Source organism: Dicentrarchus labrax, unplaced genomic scaffold, assembly GCF_905237075.1.
Source record: "Dicentrarchus labrax unplaced genomic scaffold, dlabrax2021, whole genome shotgun sequence".
In the NCBI taxonomy this organism is placed as follows: Eukaryota; Metazoa; Chordata; class Actinopteri; family Moronidae; genus Dicentrarchus; species Dicentrarchus labrax.
The window spans coordinates 204,722-220,632 of NW_026136709.1; the positions used below are offsets into that span (position 1 = coordinate 204,722).

At 37.9% G+C, this 15,911-nt stretch overlaps 1 protein-coding gene across 1 annotated transcript in view; it reads right to left on the bottom strand.

The window, feature by feature from the left end:
* Positions 1-15,911, bottom strand: part of cubn (cubilin (intrinsic factor-cobalamin receptor)) — a 139,345-nt gene that overhangs the window by 60,967 nt on the left and 62,467 nt on the right. The window contains exons 25-30 of the mRNA XM_051410208.1: positions 8,340-8,521; positions 6,024-6,180; positions 5,554-5,741; positions 3,582-3,741; positions 2,306-2,487; positions 929-1,097 (exon numbers count right to left, since the gene is read on the bottom strand). Coding sequence (XP_051266168.1) covers positions 929-1,097; positions 2,306-2,487; positions 3,582-3,741; positions 5,554-5,741; positions 6,024-6,180; positions 8,340-8,521 — 1,038 coding nt within the window. The remainder of the gene's footprint in view (positions 1-928; positions 1,098-2,305; positions 2,488-3,581; positions 3,742-5,553; positions 5,742-6,023; positions 6,181-8,339; positions 8,522-15,911) is intronic.

A 15,911-nucleotide genomic window follows, 5' to 3' on the forward strand; every position in this document is an offset into this window, starting at 1 on the left:
TAGCAATTTCAATTCAATTCAATTTTATTTGTATAGCGCCAATTCATAACAGAAGTTATCTCAGGACACTTTTCAAAATAGAGCAGGTCTAGACCAAACTCCTTAAACATTTACAGAGACCCAACAGTACCACCATGAGCAAGCACTTGGCGACGGAGGCAAGGAAAAAACGCCTTTTAAGAGGCAGAAACCTAGGACAGATCCTTTGGCTCTAGGTGGGTGGTCGTCTGCCTCGACCAGTTGGGCTGAGAGAGAGAGAGAGAGACAGAGAGACAGACAGAGAGAGAGATAGAGAGACAGACTGAGAGAGAGAGAGAGAGAGAGAGAGAGAGAGAGAGAGAGAGAGAGAGAGAGAGAGAAACAGACAGACAGGTGCACAGCAACAACAGTAGTAACAACTACACTAATAGTAGTGACTGATGATAATGAACATGAAGATGACGACGACGCCGCAACTTAACACATAGAAGATAAGTAGGCTGTGGCTTGTTGAAACAAAAAGAAAGAAAATGAAAACAAATAGGACTGAAATGTTAAAATAATAACATAAAGGAATAGTTGAGTTATTAAAGATGTCTTTTGAGAATGGAGGACATATGAGTTATATACAAACAACTAGATAAAAAAGATTTAATTTAGAGTTATGTGGAAACTAGTAACACTTTTAATTTTGTGTTTTGTTACATAAGAATAGACCATATTAATTAAGAAAAAAAAAAAATTCTAATGTGACAATTTAGCACTTTTACTCTGCATAATAAAGTAAAAGTGCCTCCCCTAGAGGATTTTCTCTTATTGAGTTACTTACCTTGCCTTGTGTTATTATAAAAATGAAATGATGATACTCATACAGTCCCTTATATTGTGTATTATATGGTATAGTGGCAAAGATGTATGGCAGGGCAAGCACTCAATAAAGTCCACCCACCTCCCTGGTCTTCAGTCCAGCTTGCATTAAAACCTCGACCACTGACATAAGCATCAGACTTGAAGCGCACTGTGAGCAGGTTGCCAGTGCTAGAGACACGCATTGGGCTGGATGTGGTGCTGCAGAGCCTGGCCAGCCGAGGGGCCAACAGGTCTGGGCCTCCATACACCTAAGGTCAAAAGTAATGGTCAATACATGTGTAAATACAAAACAAATACCTGTATTTTAACATACAAAAAGTTAATCATAAAAAAATCATTATTCAAAACCAAGGTCACCAGTTACACCGTGATTTATTAAGTCATTAATACATAATTAAATATGTCTACATTATGTCAGCTCAACTGTACCATAGTTTGAGAACAACTGGGTTATAGTTGGGGTTATGGAAAGCCCATTTTGAACACATAGATTGAACACAAACAGAATAGAAAAGCTCAAGAAAGTAGCTGTGTCCTGCTCAGTGGTGCCGGTTAACATACATTTGCCAAACCAGCCAGCTAGTTTTCATACTTGAAGTCTATTTGTAAAACTAAAAAATACTGTTTGCACTTCTGATGAAGCATAGAGCTCAACTTGCTATCGATTGTGTGAGTAATTAATAATTCAAGATGTAACGTGCGACCACTAACTGGACTTGAGACTAACTGAACATTACTTTTTATTGCATCGTTATATCCTGTCTGGGTCTGGTGTCCTTCTGATTGTGTAATGTATTGTGCTGTGTGTGTTGTCTCTTCTATTTGTATTTTATCTATTTATTTGCTGTCTCTTCTATTTGTATTTTTTCTATTTAGTTATTAGGGACTACGGATGCAGTTAGCAGCTTTGCTATAATCCGGCATGTTTACAGAGATGTTTAAATATCGATGTTCATTAATGTGCACTGCCCCTATCCAAAAGTAATGCATTTATTATTATTATTATCATTATTATTAATATGTAACATTTCCACATTTAACCATTCCATTTATTGGTACATGGTGTCTCAACTGTTCCCAGCACTGTACTTGGGTTAAAAAGAAATCTTTAGAATCTTAAGAACATGACACAATGGAAGCTTCTTATTATGTTTATTTTAGACATGCTTCTCTGATTAAAATCTAACCGAAGAAAAGCATTAAGATGATACGTAACTAACTCAGAAAAGTTGCATTGAAGTGAGACTTGAAGTAGACTTTCACTGTACAGCATGTGAATTTCTGGCCCAAAAATGATGAACTACAGAAATCCCCTGTTCAGTTTTTACCACCCAGATGTTGCAATAAGCTCTTGCATCAACACAACATTTTTTTTAAATTAAGGACTGTAGCAGACTGTGATGAGATGATGAGCGTTTTTTGCCAAATCTAGAAGACTGATAGGTCCATGTCTTACTTCCAACACATCATAGTTGCAGTCTTGGTGAAACTCCACGTCAAACTCATAGATAGTGAAGGTTATGCTGCTTCCAGCTGAGGTAGTGATATACCAGATACACTCCCGGTTTTCTGGATACCTGTTGGGGTAACCTGGACTGTTGATGGAGCCACTGAGACCAGAGAGCTCCCCACCACAACCTGCAGGGACACACCAAGTCTGTTTTAAATGGTTCTCTCCAAGTGTGCAAAAAAGTCACCTAAACCTGACAATACATTTAATGCAGTGATGATCCAGGCTCCAGCATGGCTCCTATCCGGCCCTTTTCCCTCTTTTCCTGGAGCGACAGCAACCGCTGTTGATGGGTTGGACCTGTGCAGTCAATTTGTCTGGGTGGATCTTCCTCAAGGTCCACTGCTCTTTTATCCAAACCCTTTTACTGTAGGCCATTTCTGTCTTAGGTAACATGTATTTCAGCAATAAAGCCAAAAATAGATTGAATAAAAACAGAGAGGTTTCAAGGAGCTAGCCTCCCGATTGCAGCATCTGAATGCGCAGATGTTTTCATAGATCAAATCTTTTTTTGAAGGAGCTACCGGCCACTGCGTCTGCCTTCGCAGCTGTTGCTATTATCTTATTATTATTATATTATCTTTGATAATTGATTTTGATTGAATTAATTGATTGCATAACAGTTTGGTGCCTTTTTAAACCATTGTTATCCCCCATAAATGGTGCCACTATGTTGCCCATATTACCAGCACAGCCATCTGAAGGCAGCAGATATCTCTACTGATGATATCACTGCCACAATAAAGCAGGGCAGATCACTGGTTACATTTTGTGCAATCAGCCCCAGAATGTGACAAAAAAAACACAGAAACCACTGTACTCTCCTGCACATCAAACTTGTCAGTTGTGATAAATTATTAAAGGGGAACTATTCTGCTAATTTCGAGCTCCATATTCTTAGTCTATGGGTTGTAATAAGCTGCTTGCACAGTCCACCTATACGGCTGTTTTTCTGGTGAGGATAGACTGACTACACAGACATGGCTACAGAATTACCAGAAGTCAGCTAGCACATCCCATGCTGGGTATGGATGCTCTTAACTGCGATTTGTGCCCTTGTTGTACCAAAATTATGAGAACTGGAGTCACATCACAATTTTCATGACAGCCTATCATACTGTTTGTATGGTACAGTTAGTAATCTCCTTTACAGTAAAGTACAGATATCTTTATGTAGTTGATCTTGCCTGGTCCACGACAAGAGAAGACAACTCCTTCTTACCATTCTGGTACCACATCATCTGGAAGCCAGACAGGGACACAGAGGAGTCTGTTCTGAACACCAAGGTGAGGGCTGAACTTGTAGTGCTGTTGGCTGGGGGGGGCGTGTATCCACAGAATGTACCAATCAGAGGAGCTTGATCATTAGGCCCATCATAGAGCTAGAATAGTATTTGGAGAAAGTGGTATGAGTGGAGAGTACAATATATAGTCACAAAAATACATCTGTACATTGTGGGTTGACAAAAATAACAGGGATACCCAACAATTTTATTCTACAATACCATGAACTTAGATCATTTGGACTTTTAAGTTTATTAAGATTTTTAAATTCACTAAGGAAAGATTTATTTAACTGACTGGATTTTGCAGGTGTTTCTGTCCTCGGTGGCCTACAATAACTAAACAAAGCCTCACCAATCTTTGTTCTAATTCTTGGAATAGCAAATAAGCTAGTTTCAGATGATCACAGTCTCAAATTGTACAAGCAGGTTTGCAATATATTTTGGTACTAATCCATTTAGTGAATTATATTTAAACAGTAGAATTTGGAAATATATTCTGCAACACTCTGGATGCCATTGGAAGGTTGTTGGTTTGATCCCCGGCTCCTCTCGCCATGTGTTGAAGTATCCTTGAGCAAGATACTGAACCCAGAATTGCTCCCGATGCTGTGCTTTGGTGTGTCAATGTGTATTTATGAGATAGTTTCTGTTTGATGGGCTTTGCCATCACTGAGTGAATTGTGGGTGAAAGGGCAAATGTGACATGCACTGTGAAAGTTCTTCGAGTGATTGGAAGACTAGTAAGGCACTATACAAGTACAGGTCCATTTACCATGGTCATTTCAACACAATTATCCACAAATAAACGGATAAAGAAACATCCATCTGTTAATCAATTTTTTGTGCCCACTCCACCACTCAGAACAGCAAAAAAGAAACTGATTGTGTTGCACAGGTTCTCCAACAGTATCATCTGTCATTACACATGACCATTACACACAGCTGTCATCATCAAAGTTAAATTAATTTATAGAGTTAATTTTGAAACAGACTTAAAGGGCTTCCCAATTCAAGAAAATTAAATGAAATGAAAAGTTAATTCACAGGGAATGAAAATAAAAAGAAGAAAATTCATCTCTGGTAAATTATTCAAATTAGGTTTATAAATGACCCTCAGAGTAGAATTTACAAATAGCTGTGTAGGCTGTAACATATAAATATTCAACAACAAACAACATGTTTTACTATGACTAGATCTCTCAAATTAAATATTTCCTATTATGTTCCTATCCCTATCATTTTCACCCACAGGTAAAAATGATAGCTGAAGTGATATGCGCACATTTTTCTTTAATGAATACCAGTTTATGTGTGGGAAAAGATGTACTCATCAAACATCTGTTAAACCTTGTTATTGTCAATCTTCAAAGGACATCTAATGAACTATTATAAGAGTAGTGTAACTCCTCCTAAGGAATAGGGCAGGGCATAATGTGTGTGCGTAGTAAGTGCATAGCAGAAAAGAGATCAACCAATGAAGTGAGAGTGAACGCAAGTGTAGCAAAATTACAAAAAAAGTTAGCAGTAAATTGTCAATCCGGAAGTGAATGTACTAGGTTAACCCTAACATCTCCCCTCAACAGACTACAATCTGGAAGCTGAGCAGGAAAATCAGTACTTTTTGTGCATGTTATGTAACACTGCATGTCATTACTATTAATATGTAAAGTGTTAATCAGCAAATTAGCAAATAAGACAAACTTCTGAGTAACTTGAATCCTTGGTGATAGAGAGATGAGATAAGATGCTATCATCAGCTCACTTCTGCCACCAAAGCCAACATCAGACACTGTCAGTTTATTCCTGAAGCTAGCCTATGCTCAACTGTGGGGGGTGTGTTGTGGGAGGGTTGAGTTTGGCCAGATTCTTTCTTCAGTTGATATGGTTGAATGGTGTGAATCTGTGTACCTTGATGTAGTCATAGTTACAACTGCTGGAGGTGGCCTCGAGCTGGAAGGCAGTAAAGGTGTAGTTTACACTGTTTCCGCTGGTGGCCTGGATGGTCCAGCTGCACTGGGAGTTGGCTGGGTAGTTGTTGGGAAAGTTTAGTGACTCCACCACTCCTTTATGACTGCCTGAGATGATGCGACTGCATTCTGAAAACAGACAGTCAAACACTAAACAAACACATTTACATGTTCTTGGGTACATTTTTTGAGTAAATTGCAATTTTAAGAGTGGTAGGCCAAACTGTCAAATGAGGTAAACGTATGTAAATGATAGTCCCTGTAAGCAAAAGTTTTTCATCTTTTTACATCTTTTTCTACTTTGCGTGACTAGCTGACATGAGCTCGGCACAGATTTCTTTATATGGTTATCTGCTACAGGCAGAACACAGCTGAGCGATCCCACAAAGTATCCAGTGTGTGTTTTCGTACTGGAGGTGTATGATGCAAGGAAGCCTCCAGTGCTGACGCTGCTGTCGGTGCGTAGTTTGATGTAGAGCTGATTGCTGGAAGAGCTGACGGTCCTGGACGGTTCACTTCCACACAACTTGGCCAACTGTGGAGCACTGCTACTGTTACCATCATACACCTAAACATACACATACACACACACACACACACACACACACACACACACACACACACACACACACACACACACACACACACACACACACACACACACAGGAAAAAAGATACGTTAAATAACACTAATTGTTGGTCTATTGCATTAGCAAATAATAAAGATAAACAAACCCCCCCTTTTTGTTTGGATTTCATTAATTTAAATCAAAGTGGTATTAGTCATGACTGTGTGTATATGTATATGTATATTTGTGCATGAAACCAGCTGATATGTCCCAATTTTTCTTAGTAATAGGAATTTATTGTTAACTGAGATTGTGGCTTGTTGGTTATAAGTGAATCAAGTTTGGTACTTGATGCAAAGACTTTATCAAAAACTGATAAACGTATTATTCTAACACAAAATGATGACTCAGAAAATATATAAATCCAAATACTTCAGCAATTGCAAGTATTGAGAGTCTTTACAAAGTTACAAACACCTACTTGCTTTAGCTTCTCTTTAGCGAATTTAAACAAGAATGGCATTACAATGTTATCCAAAAAGCTGTGTTGATTTTACTTAAAGTTATAGGTCTACCTAACTTCTCACCAGAGGGTGTTCTCACTTGTAACTGTCCTCTCTCCATGAGTGCTTAGCAGCCATCAAAAACTGGATGTCTCTAATTTTCACCACTTAAATCCTGACAAAACTGAGAGGCCCCGAAAACATTGTCACTGGAGTTGATCAGTTTATTGGACCATTACGCACTAATATCAAACCCACTGCTAAGAATCTGGGTATCATCTTTGACCAGTGTATGACATTTGACCTTCATGTTACAAAACTTTCTCCCGTGTAACTCCCTCTACACGTGCCTCAGTCAAACGTCTTTAAATCGTTTACAGTTAGTACAAAATACAGCCACCAGACTTTTAACCAGAACCAGCCGTTGGTCCCACATTACTCCTTTTCTCGCATCACTTAATGGGCTTCCGGTAAAATTGAGAATCAATTATAAGATCTTACTGATTACATATCAGGCACTTCACGACCTTGCCCCCAGTTACATTTCAGATCTCCTTGTCTTGTCTTGATCTCCTCCAACAGCCAACACTTAAACCATTTAAAACTGACTTGCACCCCTCAAAATAAATGGGTAAAAAACGTAAGTGATTCTTGTGGTGTCTTAGTAAATATATACAATAATGTTTTAAAATTATACTAAAACCAGGTGTGAATGAACCTATATTGCTATAACTAACAAGACACTTTGAAACCAAATATTAAAAGTAAGGCTTAAGCTCTTGACACACTGCCTACATAGACAGAATTAATTAATTTAGAGTTAGTTCTTTGGACTAGAATAACACTGTGTTTTACATTTACACCCCCTAAAGTCATTGCCCTTTGCAGGTCTCTAATGCATTTTTTACATTTTATTTTAAACTTTAAGGGAGACTGAGTATTCTTGTGGTACTACCACCTTATAAGGCCCATAAAGGTTATTAAGATCATAATTCATATACAACAACTTCCTTACTTACTATCTATAAGCAGTAATTAGGAGGTTATTGAGGGAAAACTTAGTTACACATATTTGTATCCCGATTTAACTGTCTCCCAATATACAGTTACATTATACATTATACCTAGGTCTTTAGGCTCAGAAATAAGTGTGGATAGTCTATCCCTGGTTTTATTCCACAGGGTACCTTCAATTAAAAACCTACATGGGTATTTTCTTGATTACAGTGCACTTACTGCTGTTTTTTCATTCTTATTAGAACACCATTAAGAAATTTTAAACTAAAACCTGTAGGTATCTCTAACTTCCTGCAATCATTAATCAAGGCTTGAAGTACTTTCACTTAGTTGTGCCAGGAATCGTATATATACATAGGGGCGGAAGTATTCTTATTGCTCCTGATGCCGTGCATCGGTGTGTGAATGTGTATGAATGTTAGTTTCTATTCGATGGACTTTGCCATCACTGTGTGAATGTGTGTGAAAGGGTGAATGTGGCACTTAGTGTAAAAGCGCTTTGAGTGGTCGGAAGACTAGAAAGGCGCTATACAAGTACAGGTCCATTTACCATTTACACGTCCAACTCTTTAGTTATTCACTCTTCTTTTCTACTGTTTGAAGTTTTCCACATGCTGCAAAATACAGTAGGTACTCACAGCCAAGTAATCAAAAGAGCAGGTGGCACTGGACTCAAGATGGAAATCAGAGAAAGAGAGGAGGAGCTGGCTGCCCTGGCTGGTCCTGATGTTCCAGTAGCACTCAGCATTAGGATGGTAGGGCAGGGGGTAGTTAGGGGAAGAAAATCCCCCAGATGGAGTTGTCAACATCCCTCCACAGCCTTGGAAAAAGAAATAAAATCAAATAGGCAGGTACATTTGCTTTTGTGTGGGTTCATACAAAAGAGATTGTGATTTTACAAAACGTATGCATATTCTGTAACAGTCCAACTTAAATCACAAGTTAGCCTTTTTTGTCAAGGTCTGATTTACACGATAAAAATAAAAAAACATATAAATAGATATATGTTTACATATATATGTATACTGATCAGCCATAATGTTATGTAGCGCCATACGCAACAAACTGTGGTGCACTGTGTGTTCTGACACCTTTCTATAGGAACCAACAATAACTTTTTCAGCACACAACACATCAACTTTGAGGACAAAATGTTGAATTGCTGCCTAACATATCCCACCCACTTGACAGGTGACATGATAACAAAATAATCAGTGTTATTCACTTTACCTGTCAGTGGTGATAATGTTATGGCTGATCGATATATATGTGTATATGTATATATATGGTAAATGGTAGATGTACTGTACTTGTACTTTCTTGTCTTCAGACATATTCATACAGTGATGGCAAAGGCCATCACAAACAGAAACTAACTCATTCATTCCAACCCGTTCTCATTCCCAACCCGTCGAAGACTGACGGTTTGTCTCTTTCCTTTGGCGTCCCATGCATTCTCTTTCGCGGGCAAGTTTTCAAAGTTTCATGGTAAAACACTCAGAACAAATAATTAATTCCGTCTAGCTGTATATTTACAGCTGTATGTTTACAGCTAGACGGAATTAATTATTTGTCTAGCTGTAAACATACAGCTAGACGGAAATTTATTATTTGTTCTGCCCGCTAACAGGCGCTCAGGTGAAACTTTGAAAACTTGCCCGCGAAAGAGAATGGTGTTTCCACTGTTGTTGTCATAATTACATAAGTTAACGTATGTACTCTTTGTGATAAGCAGCAATGAGGTTTTTGGCTGTTTATCTGCTGTGAAGGTGTAATTGATTATTGTGTTTACATGTGTCATTTTCGGTTTATTCAATCAAACTGTAAAGTGTCTAGCTGTATATATGCTTGGTTATAGCACAAGATATATGAGACATGCTTACAGCATTATTTTTGTTAATTTATTTTTTCTTTCTTTAACCCGTTCTTACGGGTTGACCAGCAATAAAGCCCTGTATTTTAATCAAGACCTTTTGCCTCATGCCTGTCACTGGAGGAGCTATAGCCTATGTGTTGCTGCTAATTTGACAGTGTTGATGTCTAATTGTGTAGCTAATATAACTAACTAACTTCACTTTATACTTTTTTGTAGTGAGTTGTAAGTTTCTGTAAGCGTCTATAAGTGGGTTTACATTAGAGTCAATAGAAAGCCTGGTGCGTCCCATACAGCCGCTGATTGGTACCATATGTGGCTGTATGGGACGCCAAAGGAAAGAGACAAAGCGTCAGTCTTCGACGAGTTGGGAATGAGAACGGGTTGTTCATTCATATACATACACAGATGAACAGCATTAGGAGCAATTCAGGGTTCAGTATCTTGCTCAAGCTCAACCTCTCCCTAACAGCCGACCAGGTGAAGGAGGAACTGAGGAAGAGCCCAGATGGCATCAGCTCCAGACTGCTTTAAGACTGTGCAGATCAGCTTACTAACCGGGTATTGGGGTGGATGACGCTGTCATTGTAATCGGTTGGAAAACACCATATGTTAAGTTTTTGTTTAAACAGACACCCCCTCTATTTTTTGTAATAATTGATTCATTCTAACGCTTCAGTCTTTACATCAAGGTAGTACACTATTACGCCAGCAGGTGGTGCTCTAGTGCTGCTGTGGATCCATTAGGGAGACTGTTGCTACAAGCTCTGCACATGCGCAGCTCAGAAATAAACAAGCTCTGGCATGAGCAAGACACTAACTTTCGTCATCTCTCTGTCAATCCACAGGTACTGAAAAACTATTTTTCTATCTTGAGCTTGAATCAGTATATTATGTCAATGCATCAAATTGTTTTGTAATGTGTAACATGATTTGAGAAGTGGGTTAAGTGTAATTAACAACTGGATCAATTTTATCTAGACTTGGCAAAAGGTACATTTATTAGATTGAGGGCCAAATGGCTAGAGGAAGGAGAAAGGAACACTAATTTTTTTCTTGCTCTAGAAAAAAGAAATGCGAAAAGAAAGTCATTAACTTCCCTTAATATCAATGGAGCACCCTCGAAAGATCCGAATTTGATAAATTAATTTGTTTCTGATTTTTACAGAAAACTATAACGCAAAGGATTGTGCAAGTTTTCTAGGAAAAATTCAGACTAATATTCCCTTAATTACTGAGGATTTCAAATCTATATGTGACTCTGACCTGTCAACTATTGAATTTCAAAATGCATTATTCTCAATGAAGAAAGGAAAGTCACCAGGTATTGATGGCTTATCTGTCGAATTCTATACTCACTTTTGGGAATCTATTCAAAACCCACTATTAGGTATGTACAAAGAATACATCAGTCAAGGAGAGATGACGGCTACAATGAAGCAGGGTATTATATCTCTTATTCCCAAACCGGATAAAGAGCCCCTAATAATAGAGAATTGGCATCCTATTACTCTCCTAACAATTGATTATAAAATATTGGCCTTAGTGTATGCCAACAGGTTAAAAATAGGGCTAGACATGATTATTGCAGAAACTCAAACAGGTTTTATAAAAAAATCGACATTTCTGCAGTAACATTAGACTCATTTTAGATTTATTGGACTATGCAAATGAAGTTAACACCGAGGCTCTTATTTTGTTCTTAGACTTTTGTAAGGCCTTTGATACAATTAAGCACAACTTTCTTTTTCAGTCACTCAAAGTATTTGGTTTCGGGAATAACTTTGTTGATATTGTCAGTATGTTTTATAAAGACATTAACAGCTCTGTAATAATCAATTTGAACACATCTATAACATTTCAAATTAACAGAGGTGTCCAACAAGGCTGCACTATATCTCTCTTTTTATTTATTTTAGTCACTGAGTTATTGTCAATCAATATAGTAAACGATGAGAAATTTGAAGGAATCTCAATTTTTGGCAGAGAATTAAAAATCTCCCAACTGGCAGATGACACTACATTTTTTTTAAAAGACAAGAACCAACTCTCTAATGCTATTACTATAATTAGCCAATTTTCTAACGCCTCAGGTCTAAGACTTAATATGTCCAAATGTGAAATTTTGTCTTTGCATAATTCCAATGATTCGAAAATATCCCAGTAAAGACTTCTGTTTAATAATTAGGAATATTCAAAACTAAAGATCTTACAGCGAGGCAATATTTAAATTTCTCAAACAGACTAAAAAAGACCAAATCTTTTTTTAACATTCGGCTTCAAAGGGACTTGTCTGTCCTAGGTAGAGTTCTTCTCTCTAAAGCAGAAGGCTTGTCTCGCTTCGCATATCCAGCATTGTCCCTATCTGTAAGTGAACCAACCACCACACAAGTCAGTACAATTTTTTTAGACTTCATCTGGAAAAATAAATCACATAAACTCAAGAAATGTGTACTCTCCAACAGTAAGGCAGAAGGAGGTCTTGAAGTCCTATGTTTTATCGACACTGCCAATACTTTTAAGGTTAACTGGTTGAGAAAGTGTCTCAGAAACCCTGACTCTATCTGGTTTTTCATCCCAAACTACATCTTTAATAAAATTGGAGGTCTTTCCTTTCTTTTGAAATGTATTTTTTTACCTAATAGATTACCAATCAAACTATCAAAATTTCATCAACAAACCCTCCTAGCTGGCTTTTGTCCACAATTTCTCACCCCACAAGGCTTTCCTCTGGAATAACAGCAATATTCTTATAAGAAACAAATCCTTATTCTTGCTAAAATGGTTTAAAAGAGGTATCATTAATCCTCCTCCTTACACACAAAGCCCTCCATAACCAGGCTCCTTCCTACCTCCTGACTCCTCCACCCCGGACCAAGCACCGAACCTGGGGGGGCAGAGCGTTCTCTGTAGCTGCCCCCTCCCTCTGGAACTCTCTCCCCAAACACATCCGTGACTGTACCGACCCTCCAACATTCAAATCACTGACAAAAACACACCTTTTTAAAATTGCTTTTAATGTTTAGCTTAGTCTGATGTGTTTTTAATGTTTTACTATTTGATGTTGTTTTGCTGCTTTTATGTTTTTATGTAAAGTGTCTTTGAGCATTTAGAAAAGCGCTTATAAATAAAATATATTATTATTATTATTATTATCATCCATATCCTCGATCTTTTTGATAATGCTGGTCTTATGAATGTTTTATGTCTGTACACAGTTTTCCTGTTCCCTCCAGAGAATTTATATCTGTAACTCGTGCTATCCCAATAGAGTTAATTCAACTTATAAAAAGCCACTTGAGTTACAGTGAATATAAAATAAGTCAACCTGTACTGATGCTGAGTGGAATCGAACAGATAGAAAGTAATAATAAGCATATTGCCAGTGTTTTCAAAGAATGAATAGAGTTGTGCCTAGAGGCAAGTTTTACTGGAGGTCTCAACTAGAGGACATAAACTGGAGAAGAGCTTGGCTTCTACCCCACAAACATTGCATATCTAACAAGGCTAAAGAAGTACATTTTAAAATACTGTTATATACCCAGTTAGTAGTATTATTGCTAAGTTTATAGATGTTGATGATTCCTGTACTTTTTGTAATCTTAATACAGAAACAATTTCACATCTGTTTTTTTATTGTGATATATCTAAAAAGTTTTGGAGATATGTTGAATCTCATTTTTTTGATGCCGCTAACTCTGTCTACTCTCTTACCCTTAAAGATGTTATTTGCTACTATGTTAACCCAGAAGATAATGCTCTTGAACACCTGATGAACTTTGTTATCCTATATGTAAAATTCTTTATTCACAAACAAAAATTTGCAAAATCACTACCTAAATTTGCTCCTTTTCTGCTGGAACTGAGCTCTTTGCTTAAATCTCTGATTTTGTTAAATAACAAAAAATGTAATACCTTACTGAGTCATTATGAAAAGTTTTTCCCTGAAGCCCCTGTTTGAACTATCTATTTTTTTATTTAATTATTTTAATTATTATTATTTATTTATTTATATATATATTTTTAATTTGTACTCTATCTTTGATTTATTTATTATTTATGTCACCAATGTGCTGATTGTTATTGTATACATTGTAGTTTTGTACATTTAAATTGTTCAATAAAAAAAAAGGGTTAAGTGTAATTAGTTTAGTTTTGTAACTAATTGTTTAGACGAGGGTTGTCATGCTTTGTAATTTGGTTATGAACTCCAGTTTCTAGTTTTCTAAGTGTAAATTAACTGACATTAGCATACTGTAACAAGAGAAAATATGTTTTGAGCTAACCTGAACCCATATTTTGATGTGATTTTGACATGCACTTAAATCAGAAAGTTAGAAATGTGACTGGTAATTGTTTGTAAATGTGTCAGAAATAAACAAGCTCTGGCATGAGCAAGACGCTAACTTTCGTCATTTCTCTGTCAATCCACAGTTTATATATTGGCTACACAGTGCTCTCTAGCCTGTGTAACCCTTGCTGCTGGTCCAGATTTCCCCTAGGTCTGTTGCCGGTAACAACATCTACCTACTGCACAGATCTCTCTCTCACATCTGGAGACCACTCATAGTACTGTGAGAGTCATGTTCTTTGAATTTTGCAGTGCTTTCAACACAATACAGCCATCAATGTTCAGGGGGAAGCTAGAAAGAGCTGGAGTTGACTGCCACCTGGCTGCATGGACCATCAACTACCTCACCGACAATGAGGCTTCAGGACTGTGTGTCTGATGTGGTGGTTTGCAGCACTGGGGCCCCGCAGGGTACAGTGCTCGCTCCTTTTCTCTTCACCCTGTACACATCAGACTTCAGACACAACAAAAGCAACTGTCACCTGCAGAAGTTCTCTGATGATACTGTCATTGTTGGACGTGTATCTGAAGGGAACAATCAGGAATTCGGATCAATCATGGACAACACCCCTCACCCCCTGCATGAAACTGCGGGGTCCCTGAGCAGCTCATTCAGCAACAGACTGCTACATCCTCAGTGCAACAAGGAGTGCTACCGCAGGTCCTTTATCCCAGCAGCTGTCAGACTTTTTAACTCTGCAACAATGCCATTGTCACTTTCTTTTTGCTTGCACTACCTACCTCCTTACACACACACACACACACACACACACACACACACACACACACACACACACACACGTATATATATATATATATATATATATACACGGTAAATGGTCTGTACTTACATAGCGCCTTTCTAGTCTTTCGACCACTCAATGCCACACTCACCCCCTTCACACACATTCACAGACTGATGGCAGTGACTGCCATGCAAGGTGCCAAATGCTCACCAGCATGGAAACTAATACTCATACACCGATAGGGAGTAATTTGGGGTTCAGTGTCTTGACAGACTTCAACATGCAGCCAGAGGAGCCAGGGATCGAACCACCAACCTTCCGATCAGTGGACAACTCGCTCTGCCTCTTAGCCACAGCAATGTATTAATATTTTTCTTTTGTTAATAAATGATAGAGTAAGGGCATTTGGAAATAAAACAAAATGCTCCTTAGTTTAACTGGGTTACAGAGGTACAATGTAAACCAATCTGCACTGCTAACTGTAGCTTACAGGGCCAGGACAAACACTGTTTTGTTATCAGTGGTATTGAAAACAAACCATGCCATTGAGCATCAAAACGGACAAATATTGACACTTGGAGGTATGTCTTCAAGCTGTTCAATGTTATACAGCTGACTTGCTGATTACATACAGCATCTCTGACCAGTGAACATTTGTTCACATTTTGTTCCTCTAGCTCATCCAATAAGTCAAAGTGCAACATAAGAAGTGTCCATGCTAATGAAAAGAGACATTAGATTGAAAGCTGCATTTCATAGTGTGAGTCTCTTCTTGTGGTGTGTCATGGGCCTACTTGTCTGTGTCACTGATTTTATTTGGAAGTTCTAGACAGAGAAACTAAGGCTATATGAAATAAAACTTTCTTCCTCCTGAAAAATTATTTTCTTTACTCAAAAGAACCCACAGGAAAAGCTGATGTACATGCTAAAACATGGTCAAAAATTTGCAATTCACTTGTACTTTAAAACGCTCCAATTAATTCTGAACGCTGCAGCACGAGTACTGACAGGAACTAGAAAAAGAGATCACATCTCTCCTGTACTAGCTTCTCTGCATTGGCTCCCTGTAAAATGTAGAATAGAATTTAAAATCCTCCTCTTCACCTATAAAGCTCTTCATAGTCAGGCCCCTTCATATCTTAAAGAGCTCATAGTACCCTATTACCCCTCTAGAACACTACGTTCTCTGAATGCAGGGCTACTTGTGGTTCCTATAGTCTCTAAAAGTAGAACAGGAGCC